The 20,115-nt window shown below is 41.4% G+C and overlaps 1 protein-coding gene across 3 annotated transcripts in view; it reads right to left on the bottom strand.

Annotated features, from left to right (window-relative positions):
* Positions 1 to 769: 769 nt before the first annotated feature.
* Positions 770 to 20,115, bottom strand: part of TAF5L (TATA-box binding protein associated factor 5 like) — a 66,916-nt gene continuing 47,570 nt past the window's right edge. For all 3 annotated transcript variants that reach the window (XM_073627539.1, XM_073627541.1, XM_073627540.1), the window contains 2 exons: positions 14,102 to 14,829; positions 770 to 1,831 (listed from right to left, as the gene is read on the bottom strand). In XM_073627539.1, the coding sequence (XP_073483640.1) occupies positions 1,034 to 1,831; positions 14,102 to 14,829 (1,526 nt within the window). In that variant the 3' untranslated portion in view covers positions 770 to 1,033. The remainder of the gene's footprint in view (positions 1,832 to 14,101; positions 14,830 to 20,115) is intronic.

The following is a 20,115-nucleotide window of genomic DNA, read 5'->3' as shown; positions in this document are numbered from 1 at the left end:
ATAAATCAGACTTGGGGAAGAAAATATGGTCCCGGTGGTTCGCCTTCAAGTACTCCGCGGCGTACGCGGAAATTATGACTTTAGACAAGTAATATGTTCGTACATTAAAATGCAATGCTCTGACTGAGGTGGACACCCTTCCTACCCCCCCCCCCCCCCTTCTCATCTTGCTTCATCTTCTTCTTTTCTCTATACTATTTCTCTTTCTTACTTTTAATATTCTAGAAGTTTATACAAGAGAACATTTGTCAGGATAAGGTCCTGTTCCAAATGATATATTGTAAGTTTTTATATTTTTGGCTACCCATGGCCTGCACACATATCTCTCTATTGTACCTCAGTATAATCTGGAATATGTACCATTTTATGCATGTTTAATTTGTCCAAGCATGTGATGGGTATCTCTTTATGTACATGGGACTTTCCTGTCATTAATAAAAATATATTAAACAAAAAAAGAAAGTCACTGTAGATGGGCAGCAGGAATGGATTACAGTTTTCTGTGGCTCTCTGCAAAGTAGGAACAGCAGCAGAGAAATGGTTCCTCAATGCTGCAAGGCAGGAAAGATTGCAGAGCGTCACTCCACCCAAGGAATGATGTCAGCCAATTGCAAAAAAACTGAGCATGGTCGCAGTAGGAAGGGTTATTTTGGGCTAGCCTACATTTTACCAGAGTTCAAACCCAAAAGGTATACAATATCCTGGACAATAAAGAACGTCAAGCTTACGTGACAGATTTGCAAAGGAAGATGCCCACTGTAATCTGATCCTATTTTGTAAATCTCCTCCTTTATTTTGATATCAGAGCATTTCCATGTGCTTTTGACTTTTAATGTATGAAAACCTCAAACACTTAAATTACCCAAACAAACCTCTAAATTTTCATTTTTTATAATGTGGCAGGCATAAAGCAGAAGTACATTGAAAATCCAAAGGCCTTCAATGGTGTACAAATATTAAAGAGCTTGGAAAATGCCTAGGAGTGAATCATCCATTTCAGTAATTTTTTTAATGTTCTCAGTAGAAGCTAGCATCAATGTTCCTGCTGTTCTTGTGCTGTTCCAGTAACCATAAGTAGATTACATGCCATAAATTGAACACTCAACACATTATTAGTCTGCCCTGTGTATACACCAACTAGTTCACTAGAAGAACCATCAGAAGGGGCATTGCAATAAGTATTTCGAATATCCCATACACGGACAGAGTTATCCATAGATGTAGAGGCAATTAGGCTGCTGTCTGGACTGAATGAAAGGCTGTTGATATTGTCAGTGTGACCTCTCAGCTCTTTATAGAGAGTCCCCGAAGCCAAATCCCATAGTTTAAGACGTTGATCCTCCCCAGCTGAGGCCAGATATCTTCCATTTGGGGAAAAAGCAAGGGCAAGCACAGGCCCTCTGTGTCCAGTGAAGAGTCTTACAGAGTTTCCTTGCTGACTGCTCCATAATCGAACTGTCTTATCAGTAGATCCTGTGGCAAGATAATTTGAGTTGGGATGGAATTTAATGCAGTCAACATCAGCTAAATGGCCTGCATATATTCTGAGAGGAAATGTCCTATCAAATGACCACAACCTGGCTGTGCGATCATGAGAACCACTTGCAAAAAAAAGGCTACAGGCACTAACATCTAAATCCCAGACTGGATATGCATGGCCTTCATACAGGACAGTGTTTGTGTAGGTTTTAAGGTCCCAAAAGCGAATGGATGAATCTTCAGAGCATGACAAAAGGCCAGAGCTATTGGAAAGGAAACGGGTACTGTAAACTGGCCCACAGTGTCCTCTAAGTATCTTCATTTCACTACCAGCCTGATCTTCATCTTCGCCCTACAAAAAAGGATGAAACAAAAAGGTCAATATCATAAACAATGCAGATTTTATATAAGGCTGCTTGTTAAAGTAGCATTAAAATCGTAGTAAAGCTTGCTTTGTGATTTTTACCTACAGTTAAGCCAATAAGGCGGCTTACCTGTAGGCAAAACGAAAATCTTGCCGAAACTTCAGAGCTTCACGTCAAAACTGTGAGCTCCAGCACACAAGTGCGTGAGTGACATCATTGCAGCTCTGGCCAATCACACAGCCAGAGCGTGTGAACCCAGAAGGAAGACCAGGGAAAAATGTCAGCCCTTTCAGCAGTGACAGCATGCCGCTGGAAGGCTTCGTTCCAAGGTAAGCATTTCATAATGTGCTAGTATGTGATGCATACTAGATAGAAAACCTTTATCCTAAAAAAGGAAGAAAACTGCTGTAACTGCTTATAACGTATTAGGTGGAGTTGGCTTCAATTTGTTAGTGTATCTAAATCTGCGAGTACATCTAACATCCCTAAAGCCAAAAAAAAACAAAAAAACAACCTAATGCAGGCGCCACATCTAATGATTGGTAAATGGCAATATATTACATTTTTGGGTTTGGATTTATTACTGCAAAATAGAGATAGAGAAGATAGAGATAGTCAATAGAGAATACTGTCTTGGGAATATCCTTCTCAAGATCATTGACACAATCTATCAAAAAAAAAAGAAAAAAAAAAAGTAATGAGAATTGAAAACAGCCAAAGGCGTAAGGTAGCAAACCATTAGACCCCATCACACTTGAGCGACTTGTCATGCGACTTTGAACATCAAAGTTGCACCCCATGATTTCCAAATATGTGCAACTTCAGGTCATAGCAAATTTAAAGTAGTTAATGCACTACTTTGGTGCAACTTTCATACCCTAATGTTTTACATGCAACAGTGGGGCCAACAAGTCACACTCAAGTCGCACCCATCCAAATTTGCCCCAAAGTTAGTACTTTGGAGTCATACAAGTGAGAATGGACCTTAAAAGGTCCTTAACCACTAGCCAACCAGTCCTGGAGGGCGTCTATTTATGTCGTGACAGAACAGCACCCCCACTGCAGCACGATTTGTGATCGCTGTGTCTGAAGGACATAGTGGATCACAGATCGAGGTAAAGGGCCAGTCACAGCGTCCCCTAACCACGTGATCAGCAGTGTTCAATCACAGCTGATCACAATGTAAATACACCTACCAGTTATCGGCATTCCTTTCCTTATGCACCGTCACATCGTGAGGAGAGGAGAGTCGGTAACTGGCAATCCTGACAGGGAGGGAACATCTACACTCATCTACACTTATAACCAGGGCACGGTTTATTAGTGTTCTGATGATCAGTGCAGTCCCAACAGTGCCAATCCATGCCGCCTCATCAGCGCACATCAGTGAAGGAAAAAATATGTAATAATTTGCAAAATTTTATAACAGAAACCAAGAAAAACATTTTTTTTTCAAAAATGTTCTGTCTTTTTCATTTGTTTAGCAAAAAATAAGAAATCCAGTAATTAAATACCACCAATAGAAAGCTTTTGTGTGAAAAATATGATAAAAATGTTATATGGGTACAGTGTTGCATGACCACGCAATTGTCAAAGTGTGACAGTGCTGAAAATCAAAATTTGGCCTTGGCAGGAAGGGGGTAAATGTGCCCAGTAGGCAAATGGTGAATCATTTTTAGGTAACTGATCAGGTAACCTAGCCCGACCTTCAAACCACCTGAAGCATATCATCATTTGGATTTTTCTCCTTATCAAACTCATAGCTAAATCCTTACTTATGTCTCACAGTAATAACATGACATAGTTACATAGTAGGTGAGGTTGAAAAAAGACACAAGTCCAACTTATGTGTGTGATTTTAGGTCAGTATTACATTACATATCCCTGTATGTTGTGGTCGTTCAGGTACTTATCTAATAGTTTTTTTAAACTATCGATGCTCCACACTGAACCCACTGCCTGTGAAAAGTTTTATCCCTATTGTGGGGTCACCAGTATGGTATTTGTAAATTAAAATCATATCTCCTCTCAAGCGTCTCTTCTCCAGAGGGAATAAGTTCAGTGCCCGTAACCTTTCTTCATAACCAATATCCTACAGCCCTTTCATTAGCTTTGTTGCCCTTCTCTGTACTCACTCCATTTCCAGTACATCCTTCCTGAGGTCTGGTGCCCAGAACTGGACAGCATACTCCAGGCGAGGCCAGACCAGAGTCTAGTAGAGTGAAAGAATTATCGCTTTATCTTTTGAGTTAATCCCCTTTTTAATGCATGCCAATATTCTGTTTGCTTTGTTAGGCTCAGCAATGGCATGCAATGCCAAGCTGTTGCTATCTTCTACTAGGACCCCCAGGTCCTTTTCCATCCTAGATTCCCCCAGAGGTTCTCCCCCCAGGTGTATAGATTGCATTCATATTTTTGCCACCCAAATGCATTATTTTACATTTTTCCACATTAAACCTCATTTGCCATGTAGTTGCCCACCCCATTAATTTGTTCAGATCTTCTTGCAAGGTTTCCACATCTTGCGGAGAAGTTATTGCCCTGCTTAGCTTAGCATCGTCCGCGAATACAGAGATTGAACTGTTTACCCCATCCTCCAGGTCGTCTATGAACAAATTAAATAGGATTGGTCCCAGCACAGAACCCTAGGGGACCCCACTTTCCACCCCTGACCATTCCGAGTAGCCCCCATTTATCACCACCCTCTGAACTCGCTCTTGTAGCCAGTTTTCAATCCATGTACTCACCCTATGGTCCATGCCAACTGACCTTACTTTGTACAGTAAACATTTATGGGGAACTGTGTCAAATGCTTTTGCAAAATCCAGATACACTACGTCTACAGGCCTTCCTTTTTCTAGATGGCAGCTCACCTCCTCATAGAATGTCAATATATTGGTTTGGCAAGAACGATTCTTCACGAATCCATGCTGATTACTGCTAATGATACAGTTTTCATTACTAAAATCTTGTATATAGTCCCTCATCATCCCCTCCAAGAGCTTGCATACTATTGATGTTAGGCTAACAGTAATTCCCAAGGATGTATTTTGGCCCTTTTTTAAATATTGGAGCTACATTGGCTTTTCTCCAACCAGCTGGTACCATTCCAGACAGTAGACTGTCAGTAAAAATTAGGAACAATGGTCTGGCAATTACTTGACCGAGTTCCCCCAGGACCCTTGGGTGCAAGCCATCTGGTGCCCGGTGACTTATTCTAATTCTGTCCTCTGTTAGCCATGAGGGTGCTTCCTGTGATGTGTCATGAGGATAAACACTGTAGTTTTGGTTACTGAAGACCCCCCCCCCCCCCGACTCCTTTGTGAAGACTGAGGAGAAGAATACATTCAATACCTTCGCCATCTCCCCATCCTTTGTAACCAGATGCCCTTCCTCATTCTTTATGGGGCCAATATTGTCTGTCCTCCCTTTTTTACGGTTTACATACTTAAAGAATTTCTTGGGATTTTTTTTGCTCTCCTCCTGTCTCTTGTGTGTTCTAGCCTAGCCGCCCTAATTGCACCCTTACATTTCTTGTTGCATTCTTTGTAAAGTCTGAATGCTGATGATGATCCCTCAGCTTTGTATATTTTGAAGGCCTTCTCCTTTACTTTTATATGCTTTTCATTGGAGTTAAGCCATCCAGGACTTTTGTTTGCTCTTTTAAATTTATTTCCCAATGGGATGCACTGGCTAATGCCCTTATTTAATATGCTCTTAAAGAAAACCCATCTCTCCTCCGTATTCTTTGTTCCTAAGATTTTATCCCAATTTCTATCTTTTAGCAAGGTTCGTAGTTTAGGGAAGTTTGCTCTTGAAATTCAATGTCTTTGTATTCCCCCTATGTTTCCTATTTGTGGGATTTATATTGAAGCCAATTGACCTGTGATCACAGTTTCCTAAATTGCCCTTTACTTCCACATCCATGATCAGGCCTGTATTGTTGGTAATCAGTAGGTCTAGTAACGCTTTGTTTCTAGTTGGTACCTCTACCATGTGACCCATGAAATTGTCCTGCAAGACATTTAGGAACTGGCGAGCCTTAGACGAATGCACGGTTCCTTTCGCCCAGTCTATGTCTGGATAATTAAAATCCCCCATTATGACAACACTTCCCAGCCTTGCTGCTAATCCACATTGTGATAGGAGGTCCTTCTCCCCCTCCTCCCTCAGGTTAGGGGACCTATAGCATACTCCCAGTATTATTTTCCCCTTAGTTTCAACCCTTTGGAGCTCTACCCATAAGGATTCCACCTCCTCCCTAGCTCCCTTAGTGATGTCATCTCTCACATGCACTTGTACATTATTCTTGATATACAGGCATACCCCTCCCCCTTTTTTACCCCCTCTATCCCGGCGATAAAGGAAATATCCTTGAATGGTTGCCAGCCAATTGTGAGAGCTGTTGAACCAAGTCTCTGAAATTCCCACAAAATCTAAATCCTCTTCGTACAACAGTATCTCTGTCCGCCAGGCTCCTGGCATTGGTGAACATGCCACGCAGTTTAGACCGGTCGCATACTGTCCCCTTATTGGGTGTTCCGAGATTGCAAATAGGACTTGTTACTATACTTACCTCGGGTTTATGTACTTTAGAGACGAGAATAACACATAATGCAAAACTGAATTATAAGGAATAGACTGTAATTCACTGGGCATTGTAAAATAGAAATAAACTCACTATTTTAACAAATACTCAAAACGGTTACATTAAAAAGCGGTAGTTAACTCTGGCTACAAACAATAACATAAAAAATGGAGTTCCCTGCAGGTTAAAGCGGAGTTCCAGGCAAAAAGAGAACTCAGTCTCAAACAGACGACGACCCCAGTATTTGTAGCTGCTGATTTATCTTTCTTTCCTCTAGGCTGGAACTCTGCTTTAATGTCATAATGTGCTAGTATGCACCACACTATGATAAACCTACCTGTAAAGCAGATCCCTCCAGCAGTGCGCTGTCACCACTAACAGGGCTTCCATCGTCACCTGGTCTTCCTTTCGGGTTTGCGCACGCCAGCTTGAATGGCCAGGCCACAATGACATCACTCCCACGCATGTGCACTGGAATCACAATCGCAGCATAGCGCAGAGTGTGCTGTCCATTCAGTACAAGTAAAAAAAAGCGGACTTTAATACCGCTTTAGAGGGATGGTTTTTTACCTTAAATGCATTACGGTGAAAAACCTCCTGTGATGCAGCACCCCCCCAGACCCTCCCTCCCCCCTTACTTACCTGAACCCGGTCTTTCCAGCGACAGGGACGATCACACCAGCTCCAGCAGGTGTCTGGAGTCCTGATTGTAAAGAATGATAGCAGCGCAGCCACTGGCTTCCGCTGCTGTCAATTAAAGCTAATAACGCGGGAGCCGGGGCCGAGTCCTGCTGTCTGTGTCACTAAATGCAGCAGCAGGACACAGGAGCACGCCCACACGAGTGCCCAGAAGGAGAGGGGCTCTCCAACAGGGCACTCGAAAAGAGGAGGAGCCAGGAGCGCAGCTGAGGGACCCCAGAAGAGGAGGATTGAGGCCACTCTGTGCAAAACCAACTGTACAGAGAAGGGAAGTATAACATTTTTTTCATTTGGAGAGGAATACTATGCTTAATGCTTTTTGGTAATGCTTTTTTTTAGTTTGGTGTGCTGGAAGCACCTAAAATGTGTGAGTACCCTGATGTTATGTTCTCTAAATAAATTTTTAAACTAGCGATAATGCACTATCCAGCCTCTTTCTTGTTTTAAAATTGAGGACAACTTCTTTGGATTTTCCCGTGGGATCCTGCTGAGCCAGTTTCACTTAGAGTCCAGGAGTGGTTCAACTGCTTATGTGGACCAAACTTAAGTGTGCGGTCACACTGTTGGAGGTGAGCACATTCACACGGGGGGGGGGGGGGGGGTAGCACGTGTGTGAAGTCACCCTCTTCTATCTTCTAATCAGGATTATCATCACTAGAGTCACTTTTGGACAGTAATATGTATAATGCCCCAATTTGCACTTTTGTCTCTGTGGATTGATGAAAATTGGGAGAAAAAAAAAATCTTTTTTTGGACACTTGATATTTTTTTTTTCTTATCCACTTCAGCGAAAGTTTTCCGAGAGACATTATTTCAACTTTATGTGTCAAACTTTATCTCTTCTCCTTTTTCACATCATTGTGGATTGTTTCCGTCACATCTTTATTATTTTTCCCTTCTAGGATATTCTTAAATAATTTTAAAAACCGACGACAAAACGCCTTCTATAATTATAAACCCTATTATTATCTTAATCTCTCTCAGTCCCTCTTATTTCCCCCCGCCCCCCCTCCCCCTCCCGTGTCTGGTCCGTTCCTTTATGTTGTTTATTTATCCACTTGGCTCTGCACCTATTCTTTCTTTTATCCTATCTAAATAAATATCTGAGACTTTGTAGTTTTTCCAACTTTCCCATCTACTATTATCCCCTTTCTCTCCTCCTTCCATTTTGTAGTGATAATCTATTTCCTTTAGCCAGTTTCTAATGTCTGGTTTTCCACTTTTTAGCCAATTCTTGGGAATTAAGGCCTTGGCCGCATTCAGGAGGTTAGGTATTATTGATTTTCTATATTGTTTCTTAGGTTTATTGTAGATATGGAAGAGGCAAGTCCAAATATTTTGTTCTATTTCTTCTCCAGTTATTTCTTTTATGTTATTTAACACTTCCTTCCAGTACTCCATTATTATTGGGCATTCCCACCATATGTGTGTGATCGTTGCTATTTGGCCACATTTTCTCCAACACAAGGAGGTTCTATCTTGATGGAATCTGTGTATTCTTACTGGGGTCATATACCATCTTGATACTAGTTTATAATTCATTTCTATGGTCTTCATGTCCCAAGCCTTATTATATCCCATTTCTATCATTTTTTCCACTTTTTGGTTATCTATTTTTAAATTCATTTCTTTTTCCCATTGATTTATATATTCTGGTCTTTCTTGTGCTTCCAAATCTGTCAGTATACTATAAATTTTTGATGTTCCGTTTTTTAATGGTGTTTCATTGCTACATAGCTTTTCCAGTGCAGTTAATTTTGTTTCATCTCTCAGTGGGTGTGGTATTGTGCTTACTAGGTGCCTTAGTTGAGTATACTTCCATTCATTCATCTTCCATCCATTCCTTTCCTCTATTTCTACTCGTGTTCTTATTTTACCATTTCTGGTGATATCTTTCAGTTGTGGGTTACCTATTCCTTGGATTTCAAATATTTCCCTCCCAGGGGTGAAGAGATTCGATCCTGTGAGTGCTAATAGTGGTGAATTATATTTCCATTCATTCTTCAAGTGGATGGTGTCCCAAATTTTAAATACATTTTTTGTTATTTCGTGCGTGTCGGTGTCCAATATTCTATATTTCCGTGGAATCCAAATATTCTTATGTAGTGTGGCTCCACTTATTGTGTTTTCCATTTCCACCCATTTTTTTTCATTTTTCTCATTTGTCCACTCTAACATTCGTGTTAAAACTATGGCTTTATAGTACCTACTTATATCTGGAGCGGCAAGACCTCCATGCTCCTTTTTCCTTGTGATCAGCGTGTAATTAATTCTTGGTTTTTTATTAAGCCATATATATTTTAGCAGGATTGTTTTAATTATTTTAAAAAAGCTCTGCGGGATTTTTACTGGTAACATCTGTAATCTGTAGTTTATTTTAGGTAATATCGTCATCTTAAACATATTTATTCTTCCAATCCATGAAAGTGGCTGTATTCTTAACTTTTTCATTTCTTCTTTGACCTCATTGATCAGTGGAATAAAGTTTGCCTGATAAATTTTTTCGACTCTAGGAGTTATTTTAATTCCAAGGTAATTTAGTTCTTTTACCCAAGTGAATGGGAATTCTTTTTGTAAAAACTGAACTTCCTTTTTCTCTAGACCTATGTTTAATATTTCCGTTTTTATTGGATTAATTTTGAAGTTTGACAGTTCTCCGTATTTTTTAATTTCTTTCAGTATGTTTGGGAGTGACACTCTTGGGTTGGATACGTACATCAAGATGTCGTCCGCGTAAGCAGCGATCTTATGCTCTTTTCCTCCTAGTTTCGCTCCTTCTACCTCTTTGTTATTGCGGAGTGTTGCTAATAGTGGTTCTAAAGCCAATACATATAATAGTGGAGACAGTGGACAGCCTTGCCGTGTTCCATTCTGCATCTTAATTTTTGGAGAGAGTCTACCGTTTACTTTTACGACTGCTGTCGGGCCATTATACAAATTTGTTATCCACTTCATCATTTTTGTCCCGATACCCAAATGCCGCAATGTATCCATCATGAAACCCCAGTCTACCCTGTCAAATGCTTTTTCTGCATCCAATGACAGGAATAGAACTGGGGTCTCATTCTGCACCTTCTTGTGCAACATCAATAATGATTTTAGGCTGTTGTCCCGCCCCTCTCTCCCCGGGACAAAACCAGTTTGGTCCGGGTTGATCCACAGTGGGATTAGTTTTTTTTATCCTAGTGGCCAGGATCTTGGAGTACAGCTTCGTATCGGCGTTCAATAGGGCTATTGGCCTGTAGCTTGAGCAGTTAACTTTGTCTTTCCCTTCTTTTGGTAGTATTGTAATATGAGCTAATAACGATTCACTTCTTATTTCTTCATCTTCCCCTAAGGAATTCATATATTCTAATAGTTTTGGAGTCAGCTGTTCTTCAAATTTTTTATAGTATTTGACCGTAAACCCGTCTGGTCCTGGGCTTTTTCCTACGGGAGTTTCCTTTAATGCCAGTTTTACCTCTTCATGCGTAATATTTTTTTCCAATTCTTTTAGTTGGTCTATTTTTAGTTTTGGTAAGTTTGCTTTTTTTAAATATTCTTGTATCTTCTTTGTTCTTGTATTCGCTTCTTTCCAACTTTCCTGTCCTTTTATTGCATAAAGGGAGCTGAAGTATTTTTGAAATGTTATCGCTATATCTGTAGTTTTATTTACCACTTCTCCTTTTTCATTTTTGATCTTCTCAATGTAATTCAAAGACTTCTTTTTTTTTACCAGATTTGCTAGGTATTTTCCTGGTTTATTACCCCATTTATATTTTTCTTGTACTACTCTGTTGTAGTCCTTCCTTTCTTCTTGTTCCATCCAGTCTTTTAATTGCTCTCTCTTTTGAGATAGTAGGCCGAAGATTTTGTTGTTTACTTGATTTTTATGTTTTCGTTCCAATTCATAAATTTCTTTAATTATTTGTTGCATGTTTGTTTTCCTTTCCTGTTTTTTTCTTGCCCCTATGGCTATTAACTTGCCCCTAATAACAGATTTATGCGCCTCCCATATTGTTGCTTTAGATACCTCTGGTGTATCGTTTTCCTCAAAATATCTTTTAATTTCTTCTGATGCTTTTTTCGGTCTCACTGTCTTCTAATAAAGTTTCGTTGATTCTCCATGGACCCCTTTCAAGGACTTCTCCTTTTATTTTCATTCTTAAGGTTACTGGGCTGTGATCTGAGGCGGTTATTATGCCTATTTTTGTTTCTTCTATTTCTTCCAAGTTTCTATGTTCGACCATGATGTAATCCAATCTGGAGTAAATTTTGTGTACTGTTGAGTAGAATGTGTACTTTGTGCTGGGGTGCTGAATTCTCCAAGGGTCTATTAGTTGCTGTTCATATAATGTTCTTTTTAATTTCTTTAGTTGATTTACCTCTTTGTCCCTTACTCTTGAGGTACTGTCCATTTTATTATCGATGCTGAAGTTGAAGTCTCCAGCTAGTATTAATTTTCCTTGCTTGAATTCCATTAGTATTTTAATTATATCTATCAAATATTTTTTAGGGTTCTTATTAGGACAGTAGACATTGGCCAATGTATATTTTACCCCGTGTATAGTTCCTGTAATAAAAAGATATCGACCCTCCGGGTCTATTTTCCTTTGATCTATTAGAAAACGCACATTTTTGCCTATACCGATGGCTACTCCTTTGGCCCTTCTTATTGGCGAGTCTCCTTGATACCATGTTGGTATGTTTCTTGAATAAATTTTGGCATTTGAGTTTTGGGTTATATGCGTCTCCTGTAGGAAAATTATTTCTGCTTTACTTTTTTCTAGTTCTCGGAGAATGATGTTTCTCTTCCCTGGGGAATTTAGTCCTCGGACATTGTAAGAGATTATTTTTATGCTGTTTACGTTTTCCATTCTTGTGCCTTTTCTTTCCCGCCCGTCCTCCGGCCCTCCCCCCCACGCGGTCCCCCTGCTGTCTGTGTCACTAAATGCAGCAGCAGGACACAGGAGCACGCCCACACGAGTGCCCAGAAGGAGAGGGGCTCTCCAACAGGGCACTCGAAAAGAGGAGGAGCCAGGAGCGCAGCTGAGGGACCCCAGAAGAGGAGGATTGAGGCCACTCTGTGCAAAACCAACTGTACAGAGGAGGGAAGTATAACATTTTTTTCATTTGGAGAGGAATCCTATGCTTAATGCTTTTTGGTAATGCTTTTTTTTTAGTTTGGTGTGCTGGAAGCACCTAAAATGTGTGAGTACCCTGATGTTATGTTCTCTAAATAAATTTTTAAACTAGCGATAATGCACTATCCAGCCTCTTTCTTGTTTTAAAATTGAGGACAACTTCTTCTGGATTTTCCCGTGGGATCCTGCTGAGCCAGTTTCACTTAGAGTCCAGGAGTGGTTCAACTGCTTATATGGACCAAACTTAAGTGTGCGGTCACACTGTTGGAGGTGAGCACATTCACACGGGGGGGGGGGGGGGGCGGGGCAGGGGGTAGCACGTGTGTGAAGTCACCCTCTTCAAATCAGGATTATCATCACTAGAGTCACTTTTGGACAGTAATATGTATAATGCCCCAATTTGCACTTTTGTCTCTGTGGATTGATGAAAATTGGGAGAAAAAAAAAATCTTTTTTGGACACTTGATATTAAGGAATAATACTATATTTCTTTCACTGTGAGCTTGCTTGTTACACACACAAAAATATTTTTTTATGTTCAGTTACATTTTTTAGCAATATTGATTTTCCTTGTTTATGGCACCATCTATGAATTTGTAAGGTTCAGTATCACAGATATTAAAGCCTTGTTTTTTTTTTTCTTTAAATTACCAAACATGTCATACTTACCTGCTCTGTTCAGTGGTTTTGCACAGAGCAGCCCTGATCCTCCTCTTTTAAGGTCCCATGCCAGTGCTCCTGGTCCCTCCCTCCTGCCAGGTTTCCCCACAGAAAGCAGCTTGCTCTGGGGGCACCCAAGCAGGCACGCTCCTGACCCGTGGCTCTGTGTGTCCATTCATACACAGTGCCATGACTCAGCTCCACCCCTCTGTCTCCTGATTGGCTCATTGGCTGTGCTTGGGAGTGCTGCTGCACAAAGAAGCTTTTTTACCTTCATGCATAGAGTGCATGAAGGTAAAAAAACCTTGCGCCTTTACAACCATTTTAACACACTACCTGTCTTAGGGTGGCACACTCTATGGAGGAGCAAAAGAGGCACCTGGGACAGCAGAACTGTGAACACATGGAGAGGATAGGGTTATATGCAACAGCAAATTGAAATCAACAAATGAGCCAGAAAAGCAAAATTTGTAACCAACACTTTATAGCAACAGTTTTTTTCTTTTTTTGGAATAAAAGTTGTACATAACTGAATAAAATATGGCCATTGTAAGAACCTGTCAAAGTTAAATGGTATGTCTCAACCTTCTAACTGTCACTTTTGTTGGACAGCTTAGTCTGTTAAAGGATGTTGGAAAAACACTTCCTGAAAAAAATCACAAGGTTAAAAAAAAAAAAAAAACAAAAAAAAACAAAACACAAACTACAAATAGCTGCTGACTTTTACTATATGGACACTTACCTATCCAGGGAGCACACGATGTTGGCACCCTAGCAGCCGCCACCATTCCAGGTAAGGAAACCAGGCAGTGAAGCCTTTCTGCTTCACGCCCAGTTCCCTACTGTGCATGTGCAAATTGCTTTTTGATCAGCCCGGCGGCGGAGGGGACCGAACTTCCGGGAGAACATGCCATAGCCCGGTCTCCCGGAAGTGGGGAAGGGGACCTGTCAAAAACAGGTCTGTTTCCCCCTCCCCCATGAAAGGTCACAAATGTGACACTGGGGGGGTAGTTGGGGTGGGGGGGAGCAATTAAGCAGAAGTTCCACTTTTGGGTGGAACGGATTGGTAAGCGCCAATATATTGCATTTTAGCTTTTGGGTTTAGATACACTTTAAAAGTTAAAAGTAGTACTGATGAGAATAAAACCTTTGGAGACCAAGAGTTCTTAATTATAAATGAATCATACCTCCTCTTCTAAGATATCACAAGCTAGTCGTATGTGAGAAACATTTACGGTGTGTGGCCGTGTTTTCAGTTTTTTTGACCTCAGACTCCAGAGTTTCACAGAAGAGTTGTCAAATCCAGCAGCCAGAAGTTTGCCATTAGGAGAGATCTCAGCTGTATTCAGCAAGTTGTCAGTGTTGTAGAATGCATAAAAACACACAGTTGTCAATGAAGGTGGCCCATCCTTGACTTTCTTTATGCAGTCTTGCAGCTGTTCAAGAGCTGCTTCATTCTGCAAAATAGGAGCTGGAACATCCTGCGTGTCAAGGCTGTTGCTCTCTCCTCTTGAAGAAAATGTATCACTTGTATACAACTGGTACTCTGTGAGTCTGACAGGTTGAACGTCCAGTTGGATGTGCAGAGTGAGTGTTTTGAGAAGGACACTATTGTTATCACTTTGAAGGTAGCGCAGAAGGTAGTTGTAGCTGTCTTCTTGCAGACGGACCACATACTTGTTATCTAGAAATGCTCTCAGTTTAAAGTTTGAGTGAATGTCTTGCATGGTCATGGTAGTCTGAAGTTGTTCAATTATATCTTTCTGTGCTGGATGATGAAGGAACATGCCATGGAAGCGACTGTAGAAGCTATCCACCATGCTTTTAAGGCTATTTTGGACCATGTCCAGGTGGAGGTAGACAAAGAGAGGATATAGTAGAGATGTCACATCTTGACTATAAGGACAATTTTCTTCTGCAAATTTAAAAAAAATATATATAAAATCACATTAATTTACATATTCCTAAAGTGATTGTAAATGATCACCTTGTAAAACAACCCATTCAATTTAAAATAGACAATTGCGTAGGATATTAAAAAAAGTCATCAATAACCCCCCCCCCCCCCTTTTTTTTTTTCTTTTTTTTTTTAGAAGTGATCATTTCCTCTGTTCCCTGTCTGAGCATTGGAGGATAGCATAGCCAGAGAACTGACCACACTGTGCTCTCATGCTTAGTGTGGTCAGTTATTAATAGGAAAGCAGAAGGACTGGCAGGAACACCAGGGATTTCACACAAGGGAAGCAACAAAGAGAACAGGGTACTATTTCATACAAGTACATGGTACAGCAGGCACATATCAGGAATATGAAATGTTAGGGTAACAAACTCTTTAATTCTGTGTCAAGAAAACATTTGTTCTAGTTTTGGGTAAAATGGGAAAGGATCAAAACTCCTGTCAGGTATTTGCTACTTTCTGGGACTACATTAGAGAGATTTATACTCCGTTCCTGTTCTGATAAAAACATGCTGAAAGGGGAATCCCTCCTGCTGAGCAATTTTCTGCTCCCATTGGGAGAAGCCACCCCAGCCAGGAGAAGACAGTGATTATTGCTAGCGACTAGCGATAAATGCAAGAGAATCCAGCAGGCTGGTTGTACCAAAGTTGATCGATCACCTGCCCACACGCGGTTCGAATCTTGGCTGGTTATTCGAACCATTTATGGCCTGCCTAAGTTGAATACTGCCCCTTCTGTGCCTCACCATTATAGTGATTGTAAAGTCTTGTTTCTTTTTTTGTTAAAAATAACAAACGTGTTATACTTACCCGCCCTGTGCAGTGGTTTTACACAGAGCACCAGATCCTCCTATTCTCAGGTCCCTCTTCAGCGCTCCTGGCCCCTCCCTCCTGCCAAGTGCCCCCACGGCAAGCAGCCTGCTATGGGGGCACCTGAGCCAAGACACAGCTTCCCATGTCCATTCAAACATGGAACTGCGGCCCGGCCCCGCCCCCTCACTCTTCATTGGCTCACTAAATTTAGTTGACAGCAACGGGAGCCAATGGCGCCACGCTGACATCTCAGCCAATGAGGAGGGAGAGTCTTGGGTCTCCTGCAACATCGCTGGATAGAAATAAGCTCAGGTAAGTATTAGGGGGGCTGAGGGTGGCTGATGCACACAGAAGGCTTTTTAGCTTAATGCAAAAACATGCATATTTTATGAAAACTGATTTGTTGAATATATAGTTTATTACACACACACACAAACACACACAAACACACACAGGTGTTTTTTTTATTAAGCAAAGAAATGAGGGGAAAATAAAAAATTTAGTTTACTTAAAGTAGAGACAGTTTTTATCTGCCATCTGTATACCATTGTGCCATATCCAAAAGTGAGAGGAACCCCCCCCCCCCCCCCCCAAAAAAATTAGACAATGCGTGGTTGTCACCAGAATTAGCATCACCGTTGAAGTCCCCCAAAAGAACGTGGGAAAATGCGTTATGGTCTGATGAAACCAAGGTTGAACTTTTTGGCCATAATTCCAAAAGATACGTTTGGTGCAAAAACAACACTGCACATCACCAAACACCATACCCATCGTGAAGCATGGTGGTGGCAGCATCATGCTTTGGGGCTGTTTTTCTTCAGCTGGAACAGGGGTCTTAGTCAAGGTAGAGGGAATTATGAACAGTTAAAAATACCAGTCAACATTGGCACAAAACCTTCAGGCTTCTGCTAAAAAGCTGAACATGAAGAGGAACTTCATCTTTCAGCAACGACCCAAACCATACATCTAAATCAACAAAGGAATGGCTTCAGCAGAAGATTAAAGTTTTGGAATGGCCAAACAAGAGCCCAGACCTGAATCCGCTTGATAACCTGTGGGGTGATCTAAAGAGGGCTGTGCACAGGAGATGCCCTTGCATTCTGACAAATTTGTGTGTGTTTTTTGCAAGGAAGAGTGGGCAAATATTGCCAAGCCAAGATGTGCCATGCTGATAGACTTATAGCCAAAAAGACTGAGTGCTGTAATAAAATTAAAAGGTGCACCAACAAGGTATTAGTTTAAGGGTGTGCTCACTTATGTAACCATATATTTTTATTTTTTTTATTTTTACTTCCCTCCACCCAAAAGATTTCAGTTTGTTGCTCAACCGAGTTGTACAGTTTATAAGCAACACTAAAAAGGTGGAAAAAGTTCTGAAATTTTTTATCTTGGTCTCATTTTTTACATCACAGAAAACTGACATTTTAACAGAGGTATGTAGACTTTTTATATCCACTGTATGTAGGGACCAGGAGTGTCTGGTGATCACATACTGTGCACTTTATGTTGATGTAATATTAAAACATCCCTAGTCTAAAAGTAATCATTAAACATGGATACAAACCTGAAAAAAAAACAAAAAAAAACAAAAAACAGAGGGTATAAAGTTAATAGCATATTGACTGAAGTGATAAGCAGATAACAATACTAGATTATAGTATAGTATTAAATTTCTAGTTTTTCATTGAGCCCTGCTGGAGACAGAACGTCCAGGGCATAGATCCCATATGTTTCTCTATTGCAAAGGCACTGGAACCTATTTGCCGTGAACATGCCACCAGGTACTGACTCAATCACCCACACTTTTAGACCATCCATAGATTTTGCATGGTACTCAGCAAAATGTCAAGGGACACGGTGCTTATCCCTGCCATCCTCAAAACCACTTTCACAGGATGCGGATGATTCAACCTACTTAGTGTAGGCCGCAAGGGCAAGTTAAACAGCAAACTACATATTTTGAGGAATGTGTGAAAGCTTTTGGAGGTTGTATAGGTTACCTTTTACAGGAAGTTTATGTGGTCCATGTATCTTGTCTATCCAGAGCCTGCTTCTCTACTGCAAGTGTTGCTCGAGTGCCTGTCAGAGCTGGATATCCTGCTACCTTGGATGATCCTGAATGTACAGTGCATTCGGAAAGTATTCACAGTGCTTCACATTTTGTTATGTTACAGCCTTATTCCAAAATGGATAAAATTCATTATTGTCCTCAAAATTCTACAAACAAAACCCCATCATGACAACGTGAAAGAAGTTTGTTTGAAATCTTTGCAAGGATAGGTAAGGGTACAGAAAAATGTCTGCAGCATTGAAGGCCCCAATGAGCACAGTGGCCTCTATCATCCATAAATGGAAGAAGCTTGGAACCACCAGGACTCTTCCTAGAGCAGGCCGCCTGGCCAAACTGAGCAACCGGGGGGGGGGGGGGGAGGGGGGGGTGTTGGAACCTAGGTCAGGGAGGTGAGCAATAGCCCGATGGTCACTCTGACAGAGCTCCAGAGTGTCTCTGTGGGATATTGGGGGGCGGACCTAGGTCAGGTAGGTGAGCAATAACCCGATGGTCATTCTGACAGAGCTCCAGCGTGTCTCTGTGGAGAGAGGAGAACCTTCCAGAAGAACCACCATCTCTGCAGCACTCCACCAATTAGGCTTGTATGGTAGACTGGCCAGACGGAAGCCACTCCTCAGTAAAAGGCACATGACAGCACGCTTGGAGTATGCCAAAAGGCACCTGAAGGACTCTCAGACCATGAGAAACAAAATTCTTTGGTCTGATGAAACAAAGATTGAACTCTTTGGTCTAAATAGCAAGCGTCATATGTGGAGGAAACCAGGCACTGCTCATCACCTGACCAATATCATCCCTACAGTGAAGCATGTTGCTGGCAGCATCATGCTATGGGGATGTTTTTCAGCGGCAGGAACTGGGAAACTAGTCAGGATAAAGGAAAAAAATGAATGCAGCAATGTACAGAGACATCCTTGATGAAAACCTAAATCAAAGTGCCCTGGACCTCAGACTGGGGCAAAGGTTCATCTTCCAACAGGAAAATAACACACAGCCAAGATAGCAAAAGGAATGGCTACAGAACAACTCTGTCAATGTCCTTGAGTGGCCCAGACTTGAACCCAATTGAACATCTCTGGAGAGATCTGAAAATGGCTGTGCAGCGACGCTCCCCATCTAACCTGATGAAATTTGAGAGGTCCTGCAAAGAAAAATGGGATAAACTGCTCAAATATAGGTGTGCCAAGCTTGTAATTTCATACTCAAAAATAAGGATGAGCTCCGGCGTGTTCGCAAGCTGCACGTGCCGAGACCGCCAGGAACTCGGTACTGCACAGCACTAATCACAAGCAGTGAGACATTTCCCGATGTGCGGCTGCAGAGATCGAGAAATGTCTCACTGCCTGTGATTAGCGCAGCGCATTGCCGACTTCCTGGCGGGCTCGGCACGTGTAGTTTGCGAACACGCCGGAGCTCATCCTTACTCAAAAAGACTTGAGGCTGCAATTGGTGCCAAAGGTGCTTCAACAAAGTATTGAGCAAAGGCTGTAAATACTTACGTACATGTGATTTTTTTCGTTTTTTAATTTTTAATAAATATGAAAAGATTTCAAACGCCTTTCACATTGCCATTATGGGGTATCATTTGTAGAATATTGAAAAAAAAGATTTAATCCATTTTGGAATAAGGCTGCTACAGTATCTCACAAAAGTGTGTACCCACTCACATTTTTGTAAATATTTTAATAATCTTTTCATGTGACAACACTGAAGAAATGACACTTTGCTACAATGTAGTAGTAGTGAGTGTACAGCTTGTATAACAGTGTAAATTTGCTGTCCCCTCAAAAGAACTCATCACGCAGCCATAAATGTCTAAACAGCTGGCAACAAAAGCTAGTACACCCCTAAGTGAAAATGTCCAAATTGGGCCCAATTAGCCATTTTCCCTCCCTGTTGTCATGTGACTCGTTAGGTGTTACAAGGTCTCAGGTGTGAATGGGGAGCAGGTGTGTTCAATTCTGAGTTATCGCTCTCACTCTCTCATACTGGTCACTGGAAGTTCAACATGGCACCTCATGGCAAAGAACTCTGAGGATCTGAAAAAAAAGAATTGTTGCTCTACATAAAGATGGCCTAGGCTATAAGAAGGTTGCCAAGAACCTGAAAGTGAGCTGTGGTACAGTGGCCCAGACCATACAGTGGTTTAACAGCCACTCAGAACAGGCCTCGCCATGGTCGACCAAAGAAGTTGAGTGCACATGCTCAGCGTCATATCCAGAGGTTGTCTTTGGGAAATAGATGTATAAGTGCTGCCAGCATTGCTGCAGAGGTTGAAGGGGTCGTGGGGGGAGGGTCAGCCTCTCGGTGCTCAGACCACACACTGCATCAAAGTGGTCTGCATGGCTGTCTCAGAAGGGAGC

The sequence above is a fragment of the Aquarana catesbeiana genome, linkage group LG04 (assembly GCF_042186555.1).
Source record: "Aquarana catesbeiana isolate 2022-GZ linkage group LG04, ASM4218655v1, whole genome shotgun sequence".
Lineage (NCBI taxonomy): Eukaryota > Metazoa > Chordata > Amphibia > Anura > Ranidae > Aquarana > Aquarana catesbeiana.
This window is presented reverse-complemented; position numbering and strand designations above follow the sequence as displayed.